The sequence below is a fragment of the Moschus berezovskii genome, chromosome X (genome assembly GCF_049115385.1).
Source record: "Moschus berezovskii isolate FMDL1 chromosome X, NW_MosBer_1.0, whole genome shotgun sequence".
In the NCBI taxonomy this organism is placed as follows: domain Eukaryota; kingdom Metazoa; phylum Chordata; class Mammalia; order Artiodactyla; family Moschidae; genus Moschus; species Moschus berezovskii.
In genome coordinates, this window is record NC_142488.1 from 67,271,249 (window position 1) to 67,288,919 (window position 17,671).

General features: G+C 38.5%; 1 protein-coding gene across 2 annotated transcripts in view; it reads right to left on the reverse strand.

Moving 5' to 3' along the window:
• The window catches only part of MAGT1 (magnesium transporter 1), a 50,999-nt gene that overhangs the window by 6,804 nt on the left and 26,524 nt on the right, over positions 1–17,671 (reverse strand). For both annotated transcript variants that reach the window (XM_055438078.2, XM_055438079.2), the window contains exons 4-8: positions 9,334–9,474; positions 8,485–8,625; positions 7,895–7,984; positions 7,178–7,241; positions 1,560–1,634 (exon numbers count right to left, since the gene is read on the reverse strand). In XM_055438078.2, coding sequence (XP_055294053.1) covers positions 1,560–1,634; positions 7,178–7,241; positions 7,895–7,984; positions 8,485–8,625; positions 9,334–9,474 — 511 coding nt within the window. The remainder of the gene's footprint in view (positions 1–1,559; positions 1,635–7,177; positions 7,242–7,894; positions 7,985–8,484; positions 8,626–9,333; positions 9,475–17,671) is intronic.

Here is a 17,671-nt window from a genome sequence, read left to right on the forward strand (position 1 = left end):
CAATTCTAATACAATATGATTAGGGGTCAAAATTGTAAATCTTAAACAATTTTTTAATGAGTATTAACACATGCTCTTTGTACAAGTCTTTTTTTTTCGTCCTAATCAAATGCACATATACATGTATATATAGCTTCACCCCAAATATATATTTGTATTCTAATTTTTTCACATATCTAAAAGTGCTTAGGAAAGTTCTTGGATAATAATAATAAGTGCTAAAGAAATATTTATTATTAATATTTGTGATCATTTCATTAGGTTAGAATCTTAGATCAAATTGTGACTAACTTAATATATGTCACCAAAATGTTTTACAACTTAAATTCATCCCAGCATTGCAGTAGTACCCAGATGGCCTTTTCCCAAAAATGAATACTGAAATAGCCATTTTTTCAAAAGTCAGGAATTAAAGTATATATATTGACTGGACGAAAAATTGCTACATTAGCTCTATTTTTCTAATATGTAGAAATTCATTTCAATGCAACAAAAAAAATTATCTTCCAAACTTAAAATCCAATATCATCTTTTTTCTAGAAGGAAAAAGTAGATAGATTTATTAACCTAGGTTAATTTTGATGACATTTAACTCTTTAACCATAAAATAAAAACTCAAACTGGTTTCATGTTAAGTAAATTACATTGTTAGCATTTCTTTGTAACAAATATCAACATGTGAATATTCTAATACATAAAAAGTCCACGCAAACCAATAGGAAAAGGAGTAACATTCTAATACATAAATGGCAAAAGACAAAAAGGTATTTTAGACAAACGAAAACAAAACAGCTAATAAACATCTAAGAAAATATTCAACTACAGTAAAAAACAAAGAAGTACAGAATAATATAACATTTCCCCTTTATCTGATTAGCAAATACACACTTACATACATATTTTTAATAAAGTTCTCTAATGTTGATAAAAAGTTACAGTGAAAACAAGCATTCTGAAATGCCACTGGTAGGAATCTAAACTATTAAACATTCGGGTAAAGAATTTGACATCATCAGCTTAAAACATCAAGATAACTGAAAATACTCATACACAGGACCATACAGTTATACTACTTTAAGGAATTAATATGAAAAGAGGATAAAGTTTAATATAAACCATAATAGTCACTAAATAATTATTCATTATAATGAAAGGAAAAACTAAATGTTTAACAAAATCAGAATGGTTAAGTAAATAGCATAAACAATAAATTAAAAATTATGTGTGGGAAAATATTAGTGAAATATTTTAACTCCAATTAAAAAGGGGGGTATAAGATTCAAAACAGTATACATACAGTTGAAAAGATGTTTTTAGAAATGGAAGAAACTTGTATTACAATGTTAAAATTATTAGCTTTTCAATGGTGGAATAATGGTTAACTCTCCCTCCAAATGTTTCATTCTCTTATTTCCCCCAACACTTTCTAAATTGAGCACATATTAGTTTTATAATAGTAAATTAAAATAATATAACTAAGAGGAGAAGTGATTAAGAGGACATTCCTTTTTTCTGTATAAAGGCAGAACTGCTACATCTTGGCATATGATATGACTTACTCTTTCGCTTTCCAATATCCATGTCAGATGTAGCAGCTTCACATAAAAGCACCATCCCTAAGGTAACCCCACCATCTTAGAAAAATTGTTTAAGGAGAAATTCACAGACAGAAATGACACAAACTTTAATATTCCTAGAATAATATAGAATGAAAAATTTATAAGCCTTCAATTCAATTACAAAAATTATAACTAATTTAAAAAAATTGTATTTGGGTAGAACTGATTTACAATGTTGTGTTAGTTTCAGGTGTGCAGCAAAGTGAATCTGTTATACATATATCCACTCTTTTTAAGATTCTTTTTTCCCATATAGGCCACTACAGGGCATTGAGTAGAGCTCTCTGTGCTATACAGTGAAAGCGAAAGTCCCTCAGTCACGTCTGCCTCTTTGTGACCCCATGGACTGTATAGTCCATGGAATTCTCCAGGCCAGAATACTGGATTGGGTAGCCTTTCCCTTCTTCAGGGGATCTTCCCAACCCAGAGATCAAACCTAGGTTTCCTTTTATTGCAGGCAGATTCTTTACCAGCTGAGCCACCAGGGATGCCCATACAGTGCTACACAGTAGGTCCCTATTATCTATTCTATATATAGTAGTATGTATATGGGAGAAGGCAATGGCAAGCCACTCCAGTACTCTTGCCTAGAAAATCCCATAGATGGAGGAGCCTGGTAGGCTGCAGTCCGTGGGGTCGCTAGGGGTCGGACACGACTGAGCAACTTTACTTTCACTTTTCACTTTCACACACTGGAGAAGGAAATGGCAACCCACTCCAGTGTTCTTGCCTGGAGAATCCCAGGGACGGGGGAGCCTGGTGGGCTTCTGTCTATGGGGTCACACAGAGTCGGACACGACTGAAGTGACTTAGCAGCAGCAGCAGTATGTATATGTCAATCCCAATCTTCCAATTTATCCTCCCCATAACCAAATAATCGTGTGCCTATATAGTATGACAATTATTTACTATGAAGATATAATAAAAAAATTAAGGTTAGAAAATTACTTCATTTGTAAAAATAAAAACTGATATTTTAAACAAATATCCCACTATAACTTATAGATAAAACATGAGTTTTCCTCTAAAATTGTACTTTGAAATATACTTCTGAAACATTCTTCCAACTATTGAGTCAATTTTGTATACATTAAAATAAATTAAGTAGCCATTTTTAATATTTAAACTACTAGCCAAAAAAGAACACATTTGAAATGTACACCATTTACAGAGAACAGCAACTAAAAAAGACGCTTACTCCTTTGAAGGAAAGTTTTGACCAACCTAGATAGCATATTAAAAGGCAGAGACATTACTTTGTCAACCAAGGTCCGTCTAGTCAAGGCTATGGTTTTTCCAGTGGTCATGTATGGATGTGAGAGTTGGACTGTGAAGAAAGATGAGTGCCAAAGAATTGATGCTTTTGAACTGTGGTGCTGGAGAAGACTCTTGAGAGTCCCCTGGACTGCAAGGAGATTCAACCAGTCCATTCTAAAGGAGATCAGTCCTGGGTGTTCATTGGAAGGACTGATGCTAAAGCTGAAACTCCAATACTTTGGCCACCTCATGCGAAGAGTTGACTCATTGGAAAAGACCCTGATGCTGGGAGGGATTGGGGGCAGGAGAAGGGGATGACAGAGGATGAGATTGCTGGATGGCATCACTGACTCGATGGACATGAGTTTGGGTAAACTCCAGAAGCTGGTGATGGACAGGGAGGCCTGGCGTGCCGCGATTCATGGGGTCGCAAAGAGTCGGACACGACTGAGCGACTGAACTGATGCATACCTATATGCAGGTATGCATAAAGATGGGCTTCCCTGGTAGCTCAGCTGGTTAAGAATCTGCCTGCAATGCAGTAGACCCCAGGTTGATTCCTGGGTTGGGAAGATGGCCTGGAGAAGGGATAGGCTATCCACTGCAGTATTCTTGGGCTTCCCTGGCAGCTCAGCTGGTAAAGAATCTGCCTGCAATGTGGGATACCTGGGTTCAATCCCTGGGTTGGGAAGATCCCCTGGAGGAGGGCATGACAAACCCCTCCAGTATTCTTGCCTGGAGAATCCCCATGGACAGAGGAGCCTGGTGGGGATCACAAAGAGTTGGACACAACTGAGCAACTAATACATGCACATGCATGAAGACTGATCATTTCTAAAGGCTCTGGCTATAGATACTCTGATTAACAGTCAAGACTTGTTTTTGGACTGGTTTGCTTCTGTATCATGGTCTAGAGCTTTCCATCTTACACTATACCATCAAGGTCTTTGTGTGCTGTTGTTCTTAGCTATCAGGAGCTGTGATGCACTTCCATATATATTGCTTTATTTCATTTATAGACTCTTTAAACTTTTACTAACACTGTCTGTTATAGCAGGCACTATTAGTTGGAGTTACAAAGTTAGAGGAAATATAGACCATTCCTTGAACAAGTTTACACCCTAGTAGGGGATACAAACAATAAATAATAAATAATTACATAATCATCTTACTCTGAGAGAACTGAATAGAAAATAGAGGAGGTGTTATTACATAACAAACAGGAACTAGGCTATTAAACAAGCTAGTAGATTTTTGGTTCAAGGTGGCAGAGTAGGAAGGAGAATGTAGAGCTCACCTCTCCCCAACACACATGTCAAAAATACATCTATACTGGAATAATTCTCATGGAAAACTAACTGGATACTGGTAGAAGAAATCCTATACAACCAAAACTGCAAGAAAGATCTCCATGTAACCAGCAGAGTGTCAGCTTAGGACGTACCCACCTCAGAGGGATCTGTAAGGAAGAGAAGGTCCACACAGGCAGATCCTCACTCTGAGGAGCGATCACATGGAGCCACAATCGGAGTATCCCAGTCCTTGCTTTCTGGGAAATCCACTGGGACAGACAAAAGGGCGAGAGGAGTCTAGACTCTACTTGCAAGGAGCACACACATGATGGCAGAGTGGACAGAGCCTCACACTGCTGGCTGTCACCTCACCACGACTCCAAACTGAAGGGGTGGAGGAGAACCTGGCTGTGCTCACTCCACACCACAGCCTGGCATGAGACCTGGGCAAAGACTCGATGTAACTATACAGAGACAAATCAGGTTGCCTGGGGTGGTACTACAAGAACAGGCAGCAGCTAAGTGCTGAAATCCCAGGCAGAGAGACTCAGGGACAGGACTCATGTAGGACAGACTGGAGGGCCTGGTGTGTGGTCTGGGTGTACACAGTGGTTCTATCCCAGCTGCACTCAGCCTCCACCCACTCCACACCCCAGCTTAGCCCTTGATCTGAGACAGACAGGTCCTGGGAGAAGACTGCCACAGAGGTAGCCCAGATTTCTTGTGGCAGTGCAGCCATCTCAATTCCTGCAGCCACAATGTCCCAGTCCCCAGCCTATTCCTCAACACAGCCTTGCACTAGATCTGGGACAAATACAACAAAGGGACGCAACCTTGTGCTGCTTCTGAGTGGAACCATAGACACTTCCACAGATAGCATATAAGTCCTCTGTGACTGCACAGGCCTCACCTGCTTCAGCAATCACCTCTTTTGGGGCAGGGCATGCATTCAAGGGCAATAGAGCCTGACTGAACCTGACCTTCAGGGCTTCTACTCCAACAACTGAGGAGCAGACCCTATCCCTGACAGGACAGGGACAACCACAGAGCAGAGAGTCTAGCACAGGCTCCAAATACTCCAATACCAATCACATCCCCTATCAAGGGGACAATGGCCAGCACACCCTGAGGGAAGACATGGCTGGCGTCCATACCAAAACTACCTTGCAGTAGAAACACTGGACATACACAGTGTATACAGGGATGCGCTCACTTAAAAACACCCCTTTAAAATCACAGTAGATAATTTTTTCTCCTAGAGATAGAGAAAGGTAAGTAAAATGAATAGGCTGGGACTTCCCTGGCAGTCCAGTGGTTAAGACTTCAAATGTCTACTGCAGGGGGCACGGGTTTGATCTCTAGCCAGGGAACTAAGATCCTGCATGAAGCAAGTGCGGCAAAAAAAAAAAACAAAAAACAGAAGGCAGAGGAACTACTTCCAGTTAAAGAAAACAGAAATCCCCTAAAAGAAAAAATAATGAAATAGAACTCACCAGTCTACTCGACCCCGAGTTCAAAAAGGTGGTAATAAAAAGAACTGATTTAAGAAAGATGATGGATAGAAATGCAGATCATTATAACAAGGAACTAGATAAAGAGAGGATTCTAAAGGCATCAAGAGGGAAAAAGAGAGTCAGTTACAAAAGAATGCCAATAAGGCTATCAGCTGATTTCTTTGTAGAAACACTGCTAGAAGGGAGTGGGATGATACATTCAAAGTCCTGTGATGGAGAAACCTGAAACCTAGGGTACGATACTCAGCAAGATTATCATTTAGAATAGAAGGAGAGAGAAACAATTTTTCAGATAAGTGAAAACTAAAAGAATTCAGCAATACTAAATCTACCCTAAAAGAAATATTGACATGTCTTCTCTAAATAGAAAAGAAGCAAGAATATATGGGAAAGGGAAAAAAATCACATTAGGAAAGGCAAATATATAGAAGGATTTAAGATCACTTAAATAAACCAGTATATAGATTTAAAAAACAATTTAAAAATTGTAAAAGTGATTATAACTACAATAAACAGTAAAAGGATAAGCATGAAGATGTAAAATAGGACATCAAAATCACAAAATGTGGGGGAGGGGAGTATATGCATATATATGAATACATATATATATATTTATGTATGTATTCATATAAATATATATATATACATAAAAAGGGCTTCCCTGGTGGTTCAGATAGTAAAGACTCTGCCTGCAATGCAGGAGATCCAGGTTCAACCTCTCGATCAAGAAGATCCTCTGGAGAAGGGAATGGCTATCCAATCCAGTATTCCTGCCTGGAGAATCCCATGGACAGAGGAGCCTGGTGTGCTATAGTCTGTGAGGTTGCAAAAAGAGTCACAAACGACTGAGCAACTAAGCATGAGCATGGTACATAATATCTATATAAATCCATGTATGAAACAGAAACAGGCTCATAGGCATAGAAAACAAACTTGATTATGAAAGGGGAAAGGGAGGGAAGGACAAATTAGGGGTACAGGATTAACAAACTAATATATATAAAATAGATAAGCAACAAGGATTTACTATATAACACAGAGAATTATATTCAATATCCTGTAATAACCTATAATGGAATATAACCTAAAAAAACCTGAATCACTATCTGTATACCTGAAACCAACACATTATTGTAAATCAATGATACGTCAATAAAAAATAAAAATAAAAGAGCCAGTAAAATAAAGTATATCATAGATGATAAAGACAACAACTCTATCTTTCCTTAGGTAAGAAATTCCATGGTTCCTCTGATTTATAGTCTACCATGTAGCAATGATTCAATAAACTCGGCTTTATCAGACTGCAGGTTTGTCCCAAGAGTTCTTCAGTTGATTGGGCTAGGGCAAGTGACACAGTAATATAATTCTAAAGATATTATGATTTGCATTAATAAGACAGCAGCCTCAACCAAATGCTACAGAGAAAATACTGGAATGTGAGAAAATAGACAAATTAAAATGTGGCACCAAGAACTTATTATAAAGAGGATACTGAACAGAAGAACAATGTGTGTTTCAGCTACAAATTGAGCTTGGCTGCTTCCATGGATATAATTCTGGGGGAAAAAAAGAAAAAATTTAACCATTAAATAAATGTTAAAATTTGGTAATGTAATCTTAAAATTGGCTATTTTTAAACACTATGAAATTATTAATTCATCTGATGCATGTAAACATTGGATCTGTAGAATTCACCAGTAAAAAGTTTTACTAAAATAAAATCTATCTCTGTGTTGTTTATTATTTATTCATACTTATGTTTATCTGTACTTATTCACTACACTTATACTATGTTTTCAACAAATGAGAAAAATAGTATTTTAGTGTACAAGACCACGAGGTAAAATAATATAAACTCCATGAAAACACTGACTACGTTTTTCTTACCACTGTATCTAATAATACCTAGCACAGTGCCTAGAAACAGTAAATGGTCAAGTACTTGATCAATTATTCTATTTAGTTGAAGACTGACTTTCATTCTTAGCCAGCTTACTCAAAAGAACTCACCAAAAGGGATTAAAAAGAAATTTCCCCCTTTTAAGAGTATGGCATAGTCTTTTTAGCAATTGAAGCTCATTAATACAGAGCGATTGAAAAGTCAAAACTAAATTGAGTTCCTTCATATACTAGCACTGATCTAACAGGATATTAAATCATTAAGGTTAACTTTAGTATATAATGTAAAGAAATCCTGGACTTCCCTTACCACATGTCCCGTGTGGGGATTCTTATGAGCATACGGTGGTCCTCTTATATGGTTCCACATTTGACCAGATGTCATAGCAAGCACAAAACACTAGGAAACAAAAAGTAATGAAATACTCATATAATATGGTATGGTCCCACTTTAATTAGATTAACAAGTATATGAAAAGTATATCCTTTCAAGTAATACATGAAAAAAAATTTTCCATAAATGACAGAAAAGCTTATATTTCATCATAAGGATCATAAGAATCAATATTTGAAAGGAAAGCACTGTTTTAAAATTATAAATAAACTGATACAAGTTTAAAATTGAATACTGAAAAGCCTTTTAGAAGAATGGTTTTAAAAAATGGAGATTTTCATAGGGGTGACAGTCTTTCAGGTTGAATAAAAACTAGGTACAAGGAGTTCCTTCAAGCTCTTGCCATCCTAACGAGAAAATGGAGGAAACAAACAGATTTTAAGGTATAAAATAAAAATATCAATATATAAAATCTTTTCCCACAGGTAAGAAATAAACAAAATGTCACCTAACAAGGTAATATTAGGAGTTTTATCTAAACATTTTTTCTTCCAACATTCACTCACCAGAGCCGCAAAAGCCCATCCAGTTTTATTAAAGAGAAATTCCATATTGCTCCTTCGAAGATACACAAGTCCACCAATAACAGCCAAAAGCAATCCCAACATAAGGGGACCAGCATAATTTGGGGGTCTAATTACTCTAATCTAATGGAAAGGAGAGAAAAACATTTTAAAGTATGAAATGTATTCATTAAGTATATAGATCAAAATAATTTGAAATGAAAACAATCAAAATTAGTGTGGCTACTTTCATCAAAAAAATCACACTTTTTCTTTTCATCCTAATTAAAATAGCCCACAACGTATCCTAAAATGGTATGGATGCAATATTCTTTTTAACTACAACATAACATCTTTTAGGGACTTCCCAGGTGGCACCAGTGGTAAAGAATCCACCTGCCAAGGCAGGAGATGCAGGAGACAAGGGTTTGATCCCTGGGTTGTAAAGATCCCCTGGAGGAGGAAATGGCAACCCACTCCAGTATTCCTGCCTGGAGAATCCCATGGGCAGGGGAGCCTGGTGGGCTACAGTCCATGGTGTTGCAAAGAGTTGGACATGACTGAAGCGACTGAGCACACATATACATCTTTTAGATTAAGTATTTGCCAAGTACTACTAGATACTCCATGGATTTAATGAGGACGAAAGAGTGGTTTCCATGCTGAATTGACTAAGCAATAGAGGATGTTTTAATGTCACTCTTTCATCAGGATGATTCTGTTAAATGCTACTTATAAAGAGACTGACAAACTATCACCATCTCAGTGATATGAGGACGAGACCAATTAGGACCTCCCAGAAGAATAAGTGGATAATGACAACATAACTTTCTACAAAGCAAGGACACTTACATTGACATCAGTTCTGTCAGCAATCCAGCGGGCAATCTGCTCAGCTGAAAATCCACGCACCTGCAACTCATATGTATCACCCCGTTTGGGCTTCCCTTTTGCAGGAAAGTTGATGAAAGTTGGAGCTGAATTCATGTTTAGCTGAATAAAAAGTAGTCCATGAGAATACAAATTACCAAAAAAATCATCTTAACAGCAAATATCTTGAAATTTAGGAATTTTACAAAGACAAATAAGCCCAGGTTTAGGTGGGTTAAGTGATTCATCTAAGGAAAGAGGTAAGTGATCCAAGAGTCAAACCCAAGGCTGCTTGTGACCTTAACTAGTACACTTTACTGAAAAATATAAATTCCTAGCTAATAAACCTACATTTTACTCCTTTAAAATGGAAAATTTCCCATACCACAATTACTTTAATCTGTTCAGAAATTATGCAAAAAAAGAATACATTTATGAGAACTAAAATTGTCTCATGTATCTTAGGTAAGAGGAGAAAGCAATGGCACCCCACTCCAGTACTCTTGCCCAGAAAATCCCATGGACGAAGAAACCTGGTAGGCTGCAGTTCATGGGGTCGCAAAGAGTCGGACACGACTGAATGACTTCACTTTCACTTTTCACTTTCATGCACTGGAGAAGGAAAGGGCAACCCACTCCAGTGTTCTTGCCTGGAGAATCCCAGAGACAGGGGAGCCTGGTGGGCTGCCGTCTATGGGGTCGCACAGAGTCGGACACGACTGAAGCGACTTAGCAGCAGCAGCTTAGGTAAGCTTCAAATAGAGCACCTTCTCAACGTGGAGGAAACAAGATTGGGGTAAGAGAATGCTCTATTGTAGGGAAAACCAATACAAAATGGTAACCAATCGGCAGAAATAGTCAATTCTAAAAGGTTCATAAGTATTTAGTGATAAGCATAACATTTCTCTGTCATGAGACCATGGTATTCTTAAGATAACACTGGAATTGCTAAGGTAAAGAATCTATGACCTACTCATTTGCACTGTATCTTTCCTGATGTGATAATACTTGTAGAAAATAGAAAATGTTAAGTCCAGGGAAAAGATGTTCACCAACAGATGCAAGCATTCAGGTACCCTCAGCAGGTAACCCTTTAACAGAGATTGGCTTCTATAAAATAACTATAACTTAAAGACATCAGCCAATAAAATAACCCACTCCCTTGCTTTGATTCTATACTTAAGAGTAACCCTTCTAAAAGTAGTTTTTTTAGACTTTCCTATAAGGGGAGAGGGTATACTGATTAGGTATATGATTAGTTTGGCCTTCTTGGCAGTAAAAGACGCTGAATTAGTGAATTTAAAAATTAGCTCTTTGGTTACCAATGTCCATGGATTTTTATGGTTTGGCGAGTGTACACAAAGTCTGCAGAGCTAGATAAATTCTGGCTACGCTGTTAAAAATTCAGTTTGAGTCCACAAAACTAAGAACCAGACCTGAATAGTGTTCATGCCACCAAAGTGCTTCCCAAATTTTACACCAAACTCTTCAATAGTTGTCTATTTATACCGTAGTCCCCACTTGTCCACAGTTTCACTTTCTAAAGTTTAAGTTACCTGTGGTCAACTGTAGTCTGAAAATACTAAATGGAGAATTCCAGAAATAAACAATTCAAAAATTTTAAATTGCAGCCGTTCTGAGAAGTGTGATGAAATCTCTCACCATCTTACCCAGGATGTGAATGATCCCTTTGTCCAGCATATCCCACCCATTAGTCACTTAGTAGCTGTCTTGGTTTTCAGATCAACTATTGTGATATCACAATGCTTGCATTCAAGTAACCCTTATTTTACTTAATAATAACCCAAAACACAAGAGTAGTGATGTTGGCAATTCACATATGCCAAAGAGAAGCCATAAAGTACTTCCTTTAAGTGGAAAGGTGAAAGCTCTCAATAAGGACAGGAAAAAATCACTTGCTGAGGTCGCTATCTTTGTGAAATTGTAAAGGAAAAGAAATCCGTGCTAACTTTGCTGTTCCACTGCAAAAATTACGGTAAGTGATAAGTGCTTAATCAAGATAGAAAAGATAAATTTGTATAATAAGATATTATGAGAGAGACCACACTCACATAACTTTCATTACAGTGAATCTGTTAGTCGCTCAGTCATCCAGACTATTTACGACTCCATGGACTGTAGACCATCAGGCTCCTCTGTCCTTGGGATTTCCCAGGCAAGAATACTGGAGTAGGTTGTCATTACCTTCTCCAGGGGATTTTCCCAACCAAGGGATCAAACCTGGGTCTCTTGCATTGCAGGCACCTTCTTTACCATCTGAGCCTATATTGTTTTAATTCTTGTTATTATTATTGCTACTCTTACTGTGCTTAATTTATAAGTTAAACTTTATCATAGGTAGGTATGTACATATGTATGTACAGGAAAAAATATAGTTACATATAGGGTTCAGTAATATTTGCAGTTTCAGAATCTTAGACTATATCCCCTGTGGATAAGCAGGGACTACTATACCAACCTTTGGATTTAAAATATCCATATATACATATGTATCTAAAAGACCTATGTAATATATGAAATCCATTTCCTATATGAAATTAAAAACAAACAATTATAGGGTTATATGGAACAACTCCAGTCCATTCTGCCAGCCACTATTACCATTTATAGACCTTTCTGAATTTATTCACATACATGTGTATATACCAACAGAAAACATAATATTGTTTTGTGTCTGCCTTATTTAACAAAAATGCTATCACATTAACTGAAATATTCCGCATTTCATTTTGCTTTTTTTATTCCACTGTGTTTGAGACATCTATCCATAACAGTATATATATATATATCTCCACCTCATGCGGCGAGTTGACTCACTGGAAAAGACTCTGATGCTGGGAAAGGTTGGGGGCGGGAGGAGAAGGGGACGACCGAGAATGAGATGGCTGGATGGCATCACTGACTCTGTGGACATGAGTTTGAGTGAACTCCGGGAGTTGGTGATGGACAGGGAGGCCTGGCGTGCTGTGATTCATGGGGTCGTGGAGAGTCGGACACGACTGAGCGACTGAACTGAAATGAACTGAACTGAACACACACACTAGGGAAGCCCCATATAATCTGGGTGGCTCAGGTGGTAAAGGATCCACCTGCAATGCGGGAGACCTGGGTTCAATCCCTGGGTTTGGAAGATCCCCTGGAGGAGGGCATGGCAACCCACTCCAATATTCTTGCCTGGAAAATCCCCATGGACAGAGGAGCCTGGAGGGCTACAGTCCATGGGGTCACAAAGAGTTGGACATGACTGTGTGAGTAAGCACAGCACATATATATATATATATATATATATATATATATATCAGTTCAGTCGCTTAGTCGTGTCCGACTCTTTGCGACCCCATGAACCACAGCAGGCCAGGCCTCCCTGTCCATCACCAACTCCCGGAGTTCACTCAAACTCATGTCCATCGAGTCGGTGATGCCATCCAGCCATCTCATTCTCTGTCGTCCCTGTCTCCTCCCACCCCCAATCCCTCCTAGCATCAGACTCTTTTAAATTGAGTCAACTCGTCGCATGAGGTGGCCAAAGTACTGGAGTTTCAGCTTTAGCATCAGTCCTTCCAATGAACACCCAGGACTGATCTCCTTTAGAAGGGACTGGTTGGATCTCCTTGCAGTCCAAGGGACTCTCAAGAGTCTTCTCCAGCACCACAGTTCAAAAGCATCAAATCTTCGGCGCTCAGCTTTCTTCACAGTCCAACTCTCACATCCATACATGACCACGGGAAAAACCATAGCCTTGACTAGACGGACCTTGGTTGGCAAAGTAATGTCTCTGCTTTTTAATATGCTAACTAGGCTGGTCATAACTTTCCTTCCAAGGAGTAAGCGTCTTTTAATTTCATGGTTGCAATCAGCATCCGCAGTGATTTTGAAGCCCAAAAAAATAAAGTCTGACACTGTTTCCACTGTTTTTCCATCTATTTCCCATGAAGTGATGGGACCAGATGCCATGATCTTTGTTTTCTGAATGTTGAGCTTCAAGCCAACCTTTTCACTCTCCTCTTTCACTTTCATCAAGAGGCCTTTGAGTTCCTCTTCACTTTTTGCCATAAGGGTGGTGTCATCTGCATATCTGAGGTTATTGATATTTCTCCCAGCAATCTTGATTCCAGCTTGTGCTTCTTCCAGCCCAGCGTTCCTCATGATGTACTCTGCATATAAGTTAAATAATCAGGGTGACAATATACAGCCTTGACGTACTCCTTTTCCTATTTGGAACCAGTCTGTTGTTCCATGTCCAGTTCTAACTGTTGCTTCCTGACCTGCATACAGGTTTCACAAGAGTCAGGTCAGGTGGTCTGGTATTCCCATCTCTTTCAGAATGTTCCACAGTTTATTGTGATCCAAGCCTATAATTTCCAGATACCTTAAATAGCCAAATTTGAGCCACGTCTTTCCAGGTGCCATTCTTCATAAATCTATTTAGAATCAAGCTTAAAAATCATCACCAGCAAATCACTTTCATAGCCTATATGGCAACTGAACTTTCTTCTATTTAATTTTTCAGCACTGCTTTATTATAAGACATAGGTTGCAAAAATAATAAGCTATTTGTATTGTAAGCTGAAAAGAATGAGAATCATAGAGTAGATTTGCAGCAATCTCTTCTGAGGATAGCAAGAAAAATAGACACTTCAACTGTGCCTTTAGATTCACAGTCAGGTTGATGGAAACAGATAGCCCCAGGTTATTCACCTTAAAACCTAAATAAAGAAACAAGCAATCGGCCAACCAGAGGTATAGAATTGGTACAGAATTTGAAGACTCAAGAGACAGTTTTCTATAACAGGTTAACCTGGGGTATCCTCTAATGCACATTAATGAAGTCTCCTTTATATACAGTTGGGAAGGTCCCCTGGAGGAGGAAATGGCAACCCACTCCAGTATTTTTGCCTAGAGAATCCCATGGACAGAGGAGCCTGGCGGATTCCAGTCCATGGGGTCGCAAAAAGTTGGACACGACTGAGCGACTAATACTAATACACAGTCAAAGGCTTTGGCATAGTCAATAAAGCAGAAATAGATGTTTTTCTGGAACTCTCTTGCTTTCTCCATGATCCAGCGGATGTTGGCAATTTGATCTCTGGTGCCTCTGCCTTTTCTAAAACCTGCTTGAACATCTGGAAGTTCACGATTCACATATTGCTGAAGCCTAGCTTGGAGAATTTTGAGCATGACTTTACTAGCGTGTGAGATGAGTGCAATTGTGCGGTAGTGTGAGCATTCTTTGGCATTCCCTTTCTTTGGGATTGGAATGAAGACTGACCTTTTCCAGTCCTGTGGCCACTGCTGAGTTTTCCAAATTTGCTGGCATATTGAGTGCAGCACTTTCACAGCATCATCTTTCAGGATTTGAAATAGCTCAATTGGAATTCCATCACCTCCACTAGCTTTGTTCGTAGTGATGCTCTCTAAGGCCCACTTGACTTCACATTCCAAGATGTCTGGTTCCAGGTGAGTGATCACGCCATCGTGATTATCTTCGTCATGAAGATCTTTTTTGTACAGTTCTTCTGTGTATTCTTGCCATCGCTTCTTAATATCTTCTGCTTCTGTTAGGTCCATACCATTTCTGTCCTTTATCGAGTCCATCTTTGCATGAAATGTTCCCTTGATATCTCTAATTTTCTTGAAGAGATCTCTTGTTTTTCCTATTCTGCTGTTTTCCTCTATTTCTTTGCACTGATCGCTTAGGAAGGCTTTCTTATCTCTCCTTGCTATTCTTTGGAACTCTGCATTCAGATGCTTATATCTTTCCTTTCCTCCTTTGCTTTTCGCTTCTCTTCTTTTCACAGCTATTTGTAAGGCCTCCTCAGACAGCCATTTTGCTTTTCTGCATTTCTTTTCCATGGGGATGGTCTTTGTCCCTGTCTCCTGTACAATGTCACAAACCTCCATCCAGAGTTCATCAGGCACTCTATCAGATCTAGACCCTTAAATCTATTTCTTACTTCCACTGTATAATCATAAGGGATTTTATTTAGATCATATCTGAATGGTCTAATGGCTTTCTCGCGTCTGCGCTGCCGGAGCCGGCGTCTCATATATATCTATATATATGTTGAGGTTGGTATACATACACATATATATACATATATTTGTATGCTCTCATAGTTTATCAAGTAATTATGCTATTGTTGGCAATTTAGTTTTTTCATTTTTTCCCCAATTAAAAAGGATGTTTTAAGAAATAGTCATGTACATATTTTCCTATATATATGTGAGAATATTTCTCTAGAAATGGAATAATTAGTTCAGAGAGCAGAAACATTTTAAATGAAGATGCATAAAGCCAACACGCCTTCAAAAGTGGCTGTACCAATTTACACTCGTACCCAGCAACACAGGAAGATATGTTTCCTCACATTCTTGCCAAAAGTTGATCTAATGGGTAAATATCGTAATAATGTATATAATATATAGAATTTAACTTATATAATACATATAATTATATAACAACATTTATATAATACATAATTTATATAATAACACCATTATTATAATTTGTATTTCCATGATTACTAGTTAACATCTTTATACCAAATCAGCTCTTTAAAAGTAGCTTGCAGTCTATAGACATAATTAACGGTGAAAAAGCAATGGGAAAAAAATAATATATCTGATAAGGGGCTAATATTGAGACAACATAAAGAACTCCTACAACTAAAAAACACACTTATTAAAAATTGTGCACAGGAAAACAAAAGTTGGGCAAAGGGACTTCCCTGGTGGCACAGTAGATAAGAATTTGCCTTGTAATGCAGGGAACACAGGTTTGATCCCTGATAGGGGAAGTTCCACATGCCACGGAGCAACTAAGCCCACGAGCCAAAACTATTGAGCCAGTGCTCTAGAACCTGGGAGCCACAACTACTGAGCCCATGTGCTACAACTACTAAATCCCGTACGCCTAGAGCTTGTGCTCTGCAATGAGAAGCACCACAATGAGAAATCCACTGCTGCTGCTGCTGCTGCTAAGTCACTTCAGTCGTGTCCGACTCTGTGTGACCCCGCAGACGGAAGCCCACCAGGCTCCCCCATCCCTGGGATTCTCCAGGCAAGAACACTGGAGTGGGTTGCCTTTTCCTTCTCCAATGTGTGAAAGTAAAAAGTGAAAGTGAAGTCGCTCAGTTGTGTCCGACCCTTAGTGACCCCATGGACTGCAGCCTACCAGGCTCCTCCGTCCATGGGATTTTCTAGGCAAGAGTACTGGAGTGGCGTGCCATTGCCTTCTCCGGAGAAATCCACACACCACAACAAAGAGTAGCCCCCATTCACCGCAACTAGATAAAGCCCACACAAAGCAATGAAGACCCATCATAACTAAAAATATAGAAATAATTTTTTTTTAATTGGGCAAAGGATATGGATAGACATTTCTCAAAAAAGATATACAAATTGCCAACAAGCACATGAAAAGATGTTCTACATCTAATCACTAAAGAATTACAAATCAAAACCACAGTGAGACACCATCTCACACTCATTAGGATAACTACTATCAAAAAATAAGAAATAACGCAAAATGGTGCAGCTGCTGTGGAAAACAATATGAATGTTGCTACAAAAACGAAAAATAGACTACCATATGATCTAGGAATTCCACTTGTGGATTTAAATCTAAAAGAACTAAAAGCAGGGTCTTGAAGAGATATTTGCATACCTATGTTGATACCAGCATTATTCACAATAGCCAAAAGGTGGAAGCAACCCAAGTGTCCATCAACAGATGAATGAATAAATAAAATGTGGTATATGCATACAATGCAACATTATTCAGCCTTTCAAAGCAAGGGGAAAAAAATTTTAATATTTATTTATTTATTTAGCTGCTCTTGGTTTTACTTGTGGCATGTGAGACCTACTTCACCAACCAGGGATCAAACTCAGTCTCCCTGCATTGGGGGCGTGGAGTCTTAGCCACTGGGGAAGCCCCTGGGACACACCAGGGAAGTCCCAAAAGCAAGAAAATTTGGATGTATCCAACAACATGGATCAACTTTGAGGACAGTACACTAAGTGAAATAAGGCAGTCACAAAAAGACAAATATGTATGATTCCACTTATATGAGGTACTGACAGTCAAATTCACTGAGATAGAAAGCAGAATGATAGTTGCCAACAACTGGGGGAAGAGGGAATAAAGAGTTATTTGATGTGTAAAGAGTTTCAGTTTCATTGTACAAGGTGAAAAGAGTTCTGGAGATTGGTTATACAGAAATGTGAATGTACTAAACACTACAGAACTATATTCAAGAATGGTTAAGATAGTACATTTCAGCACTAGTGGTAAAGA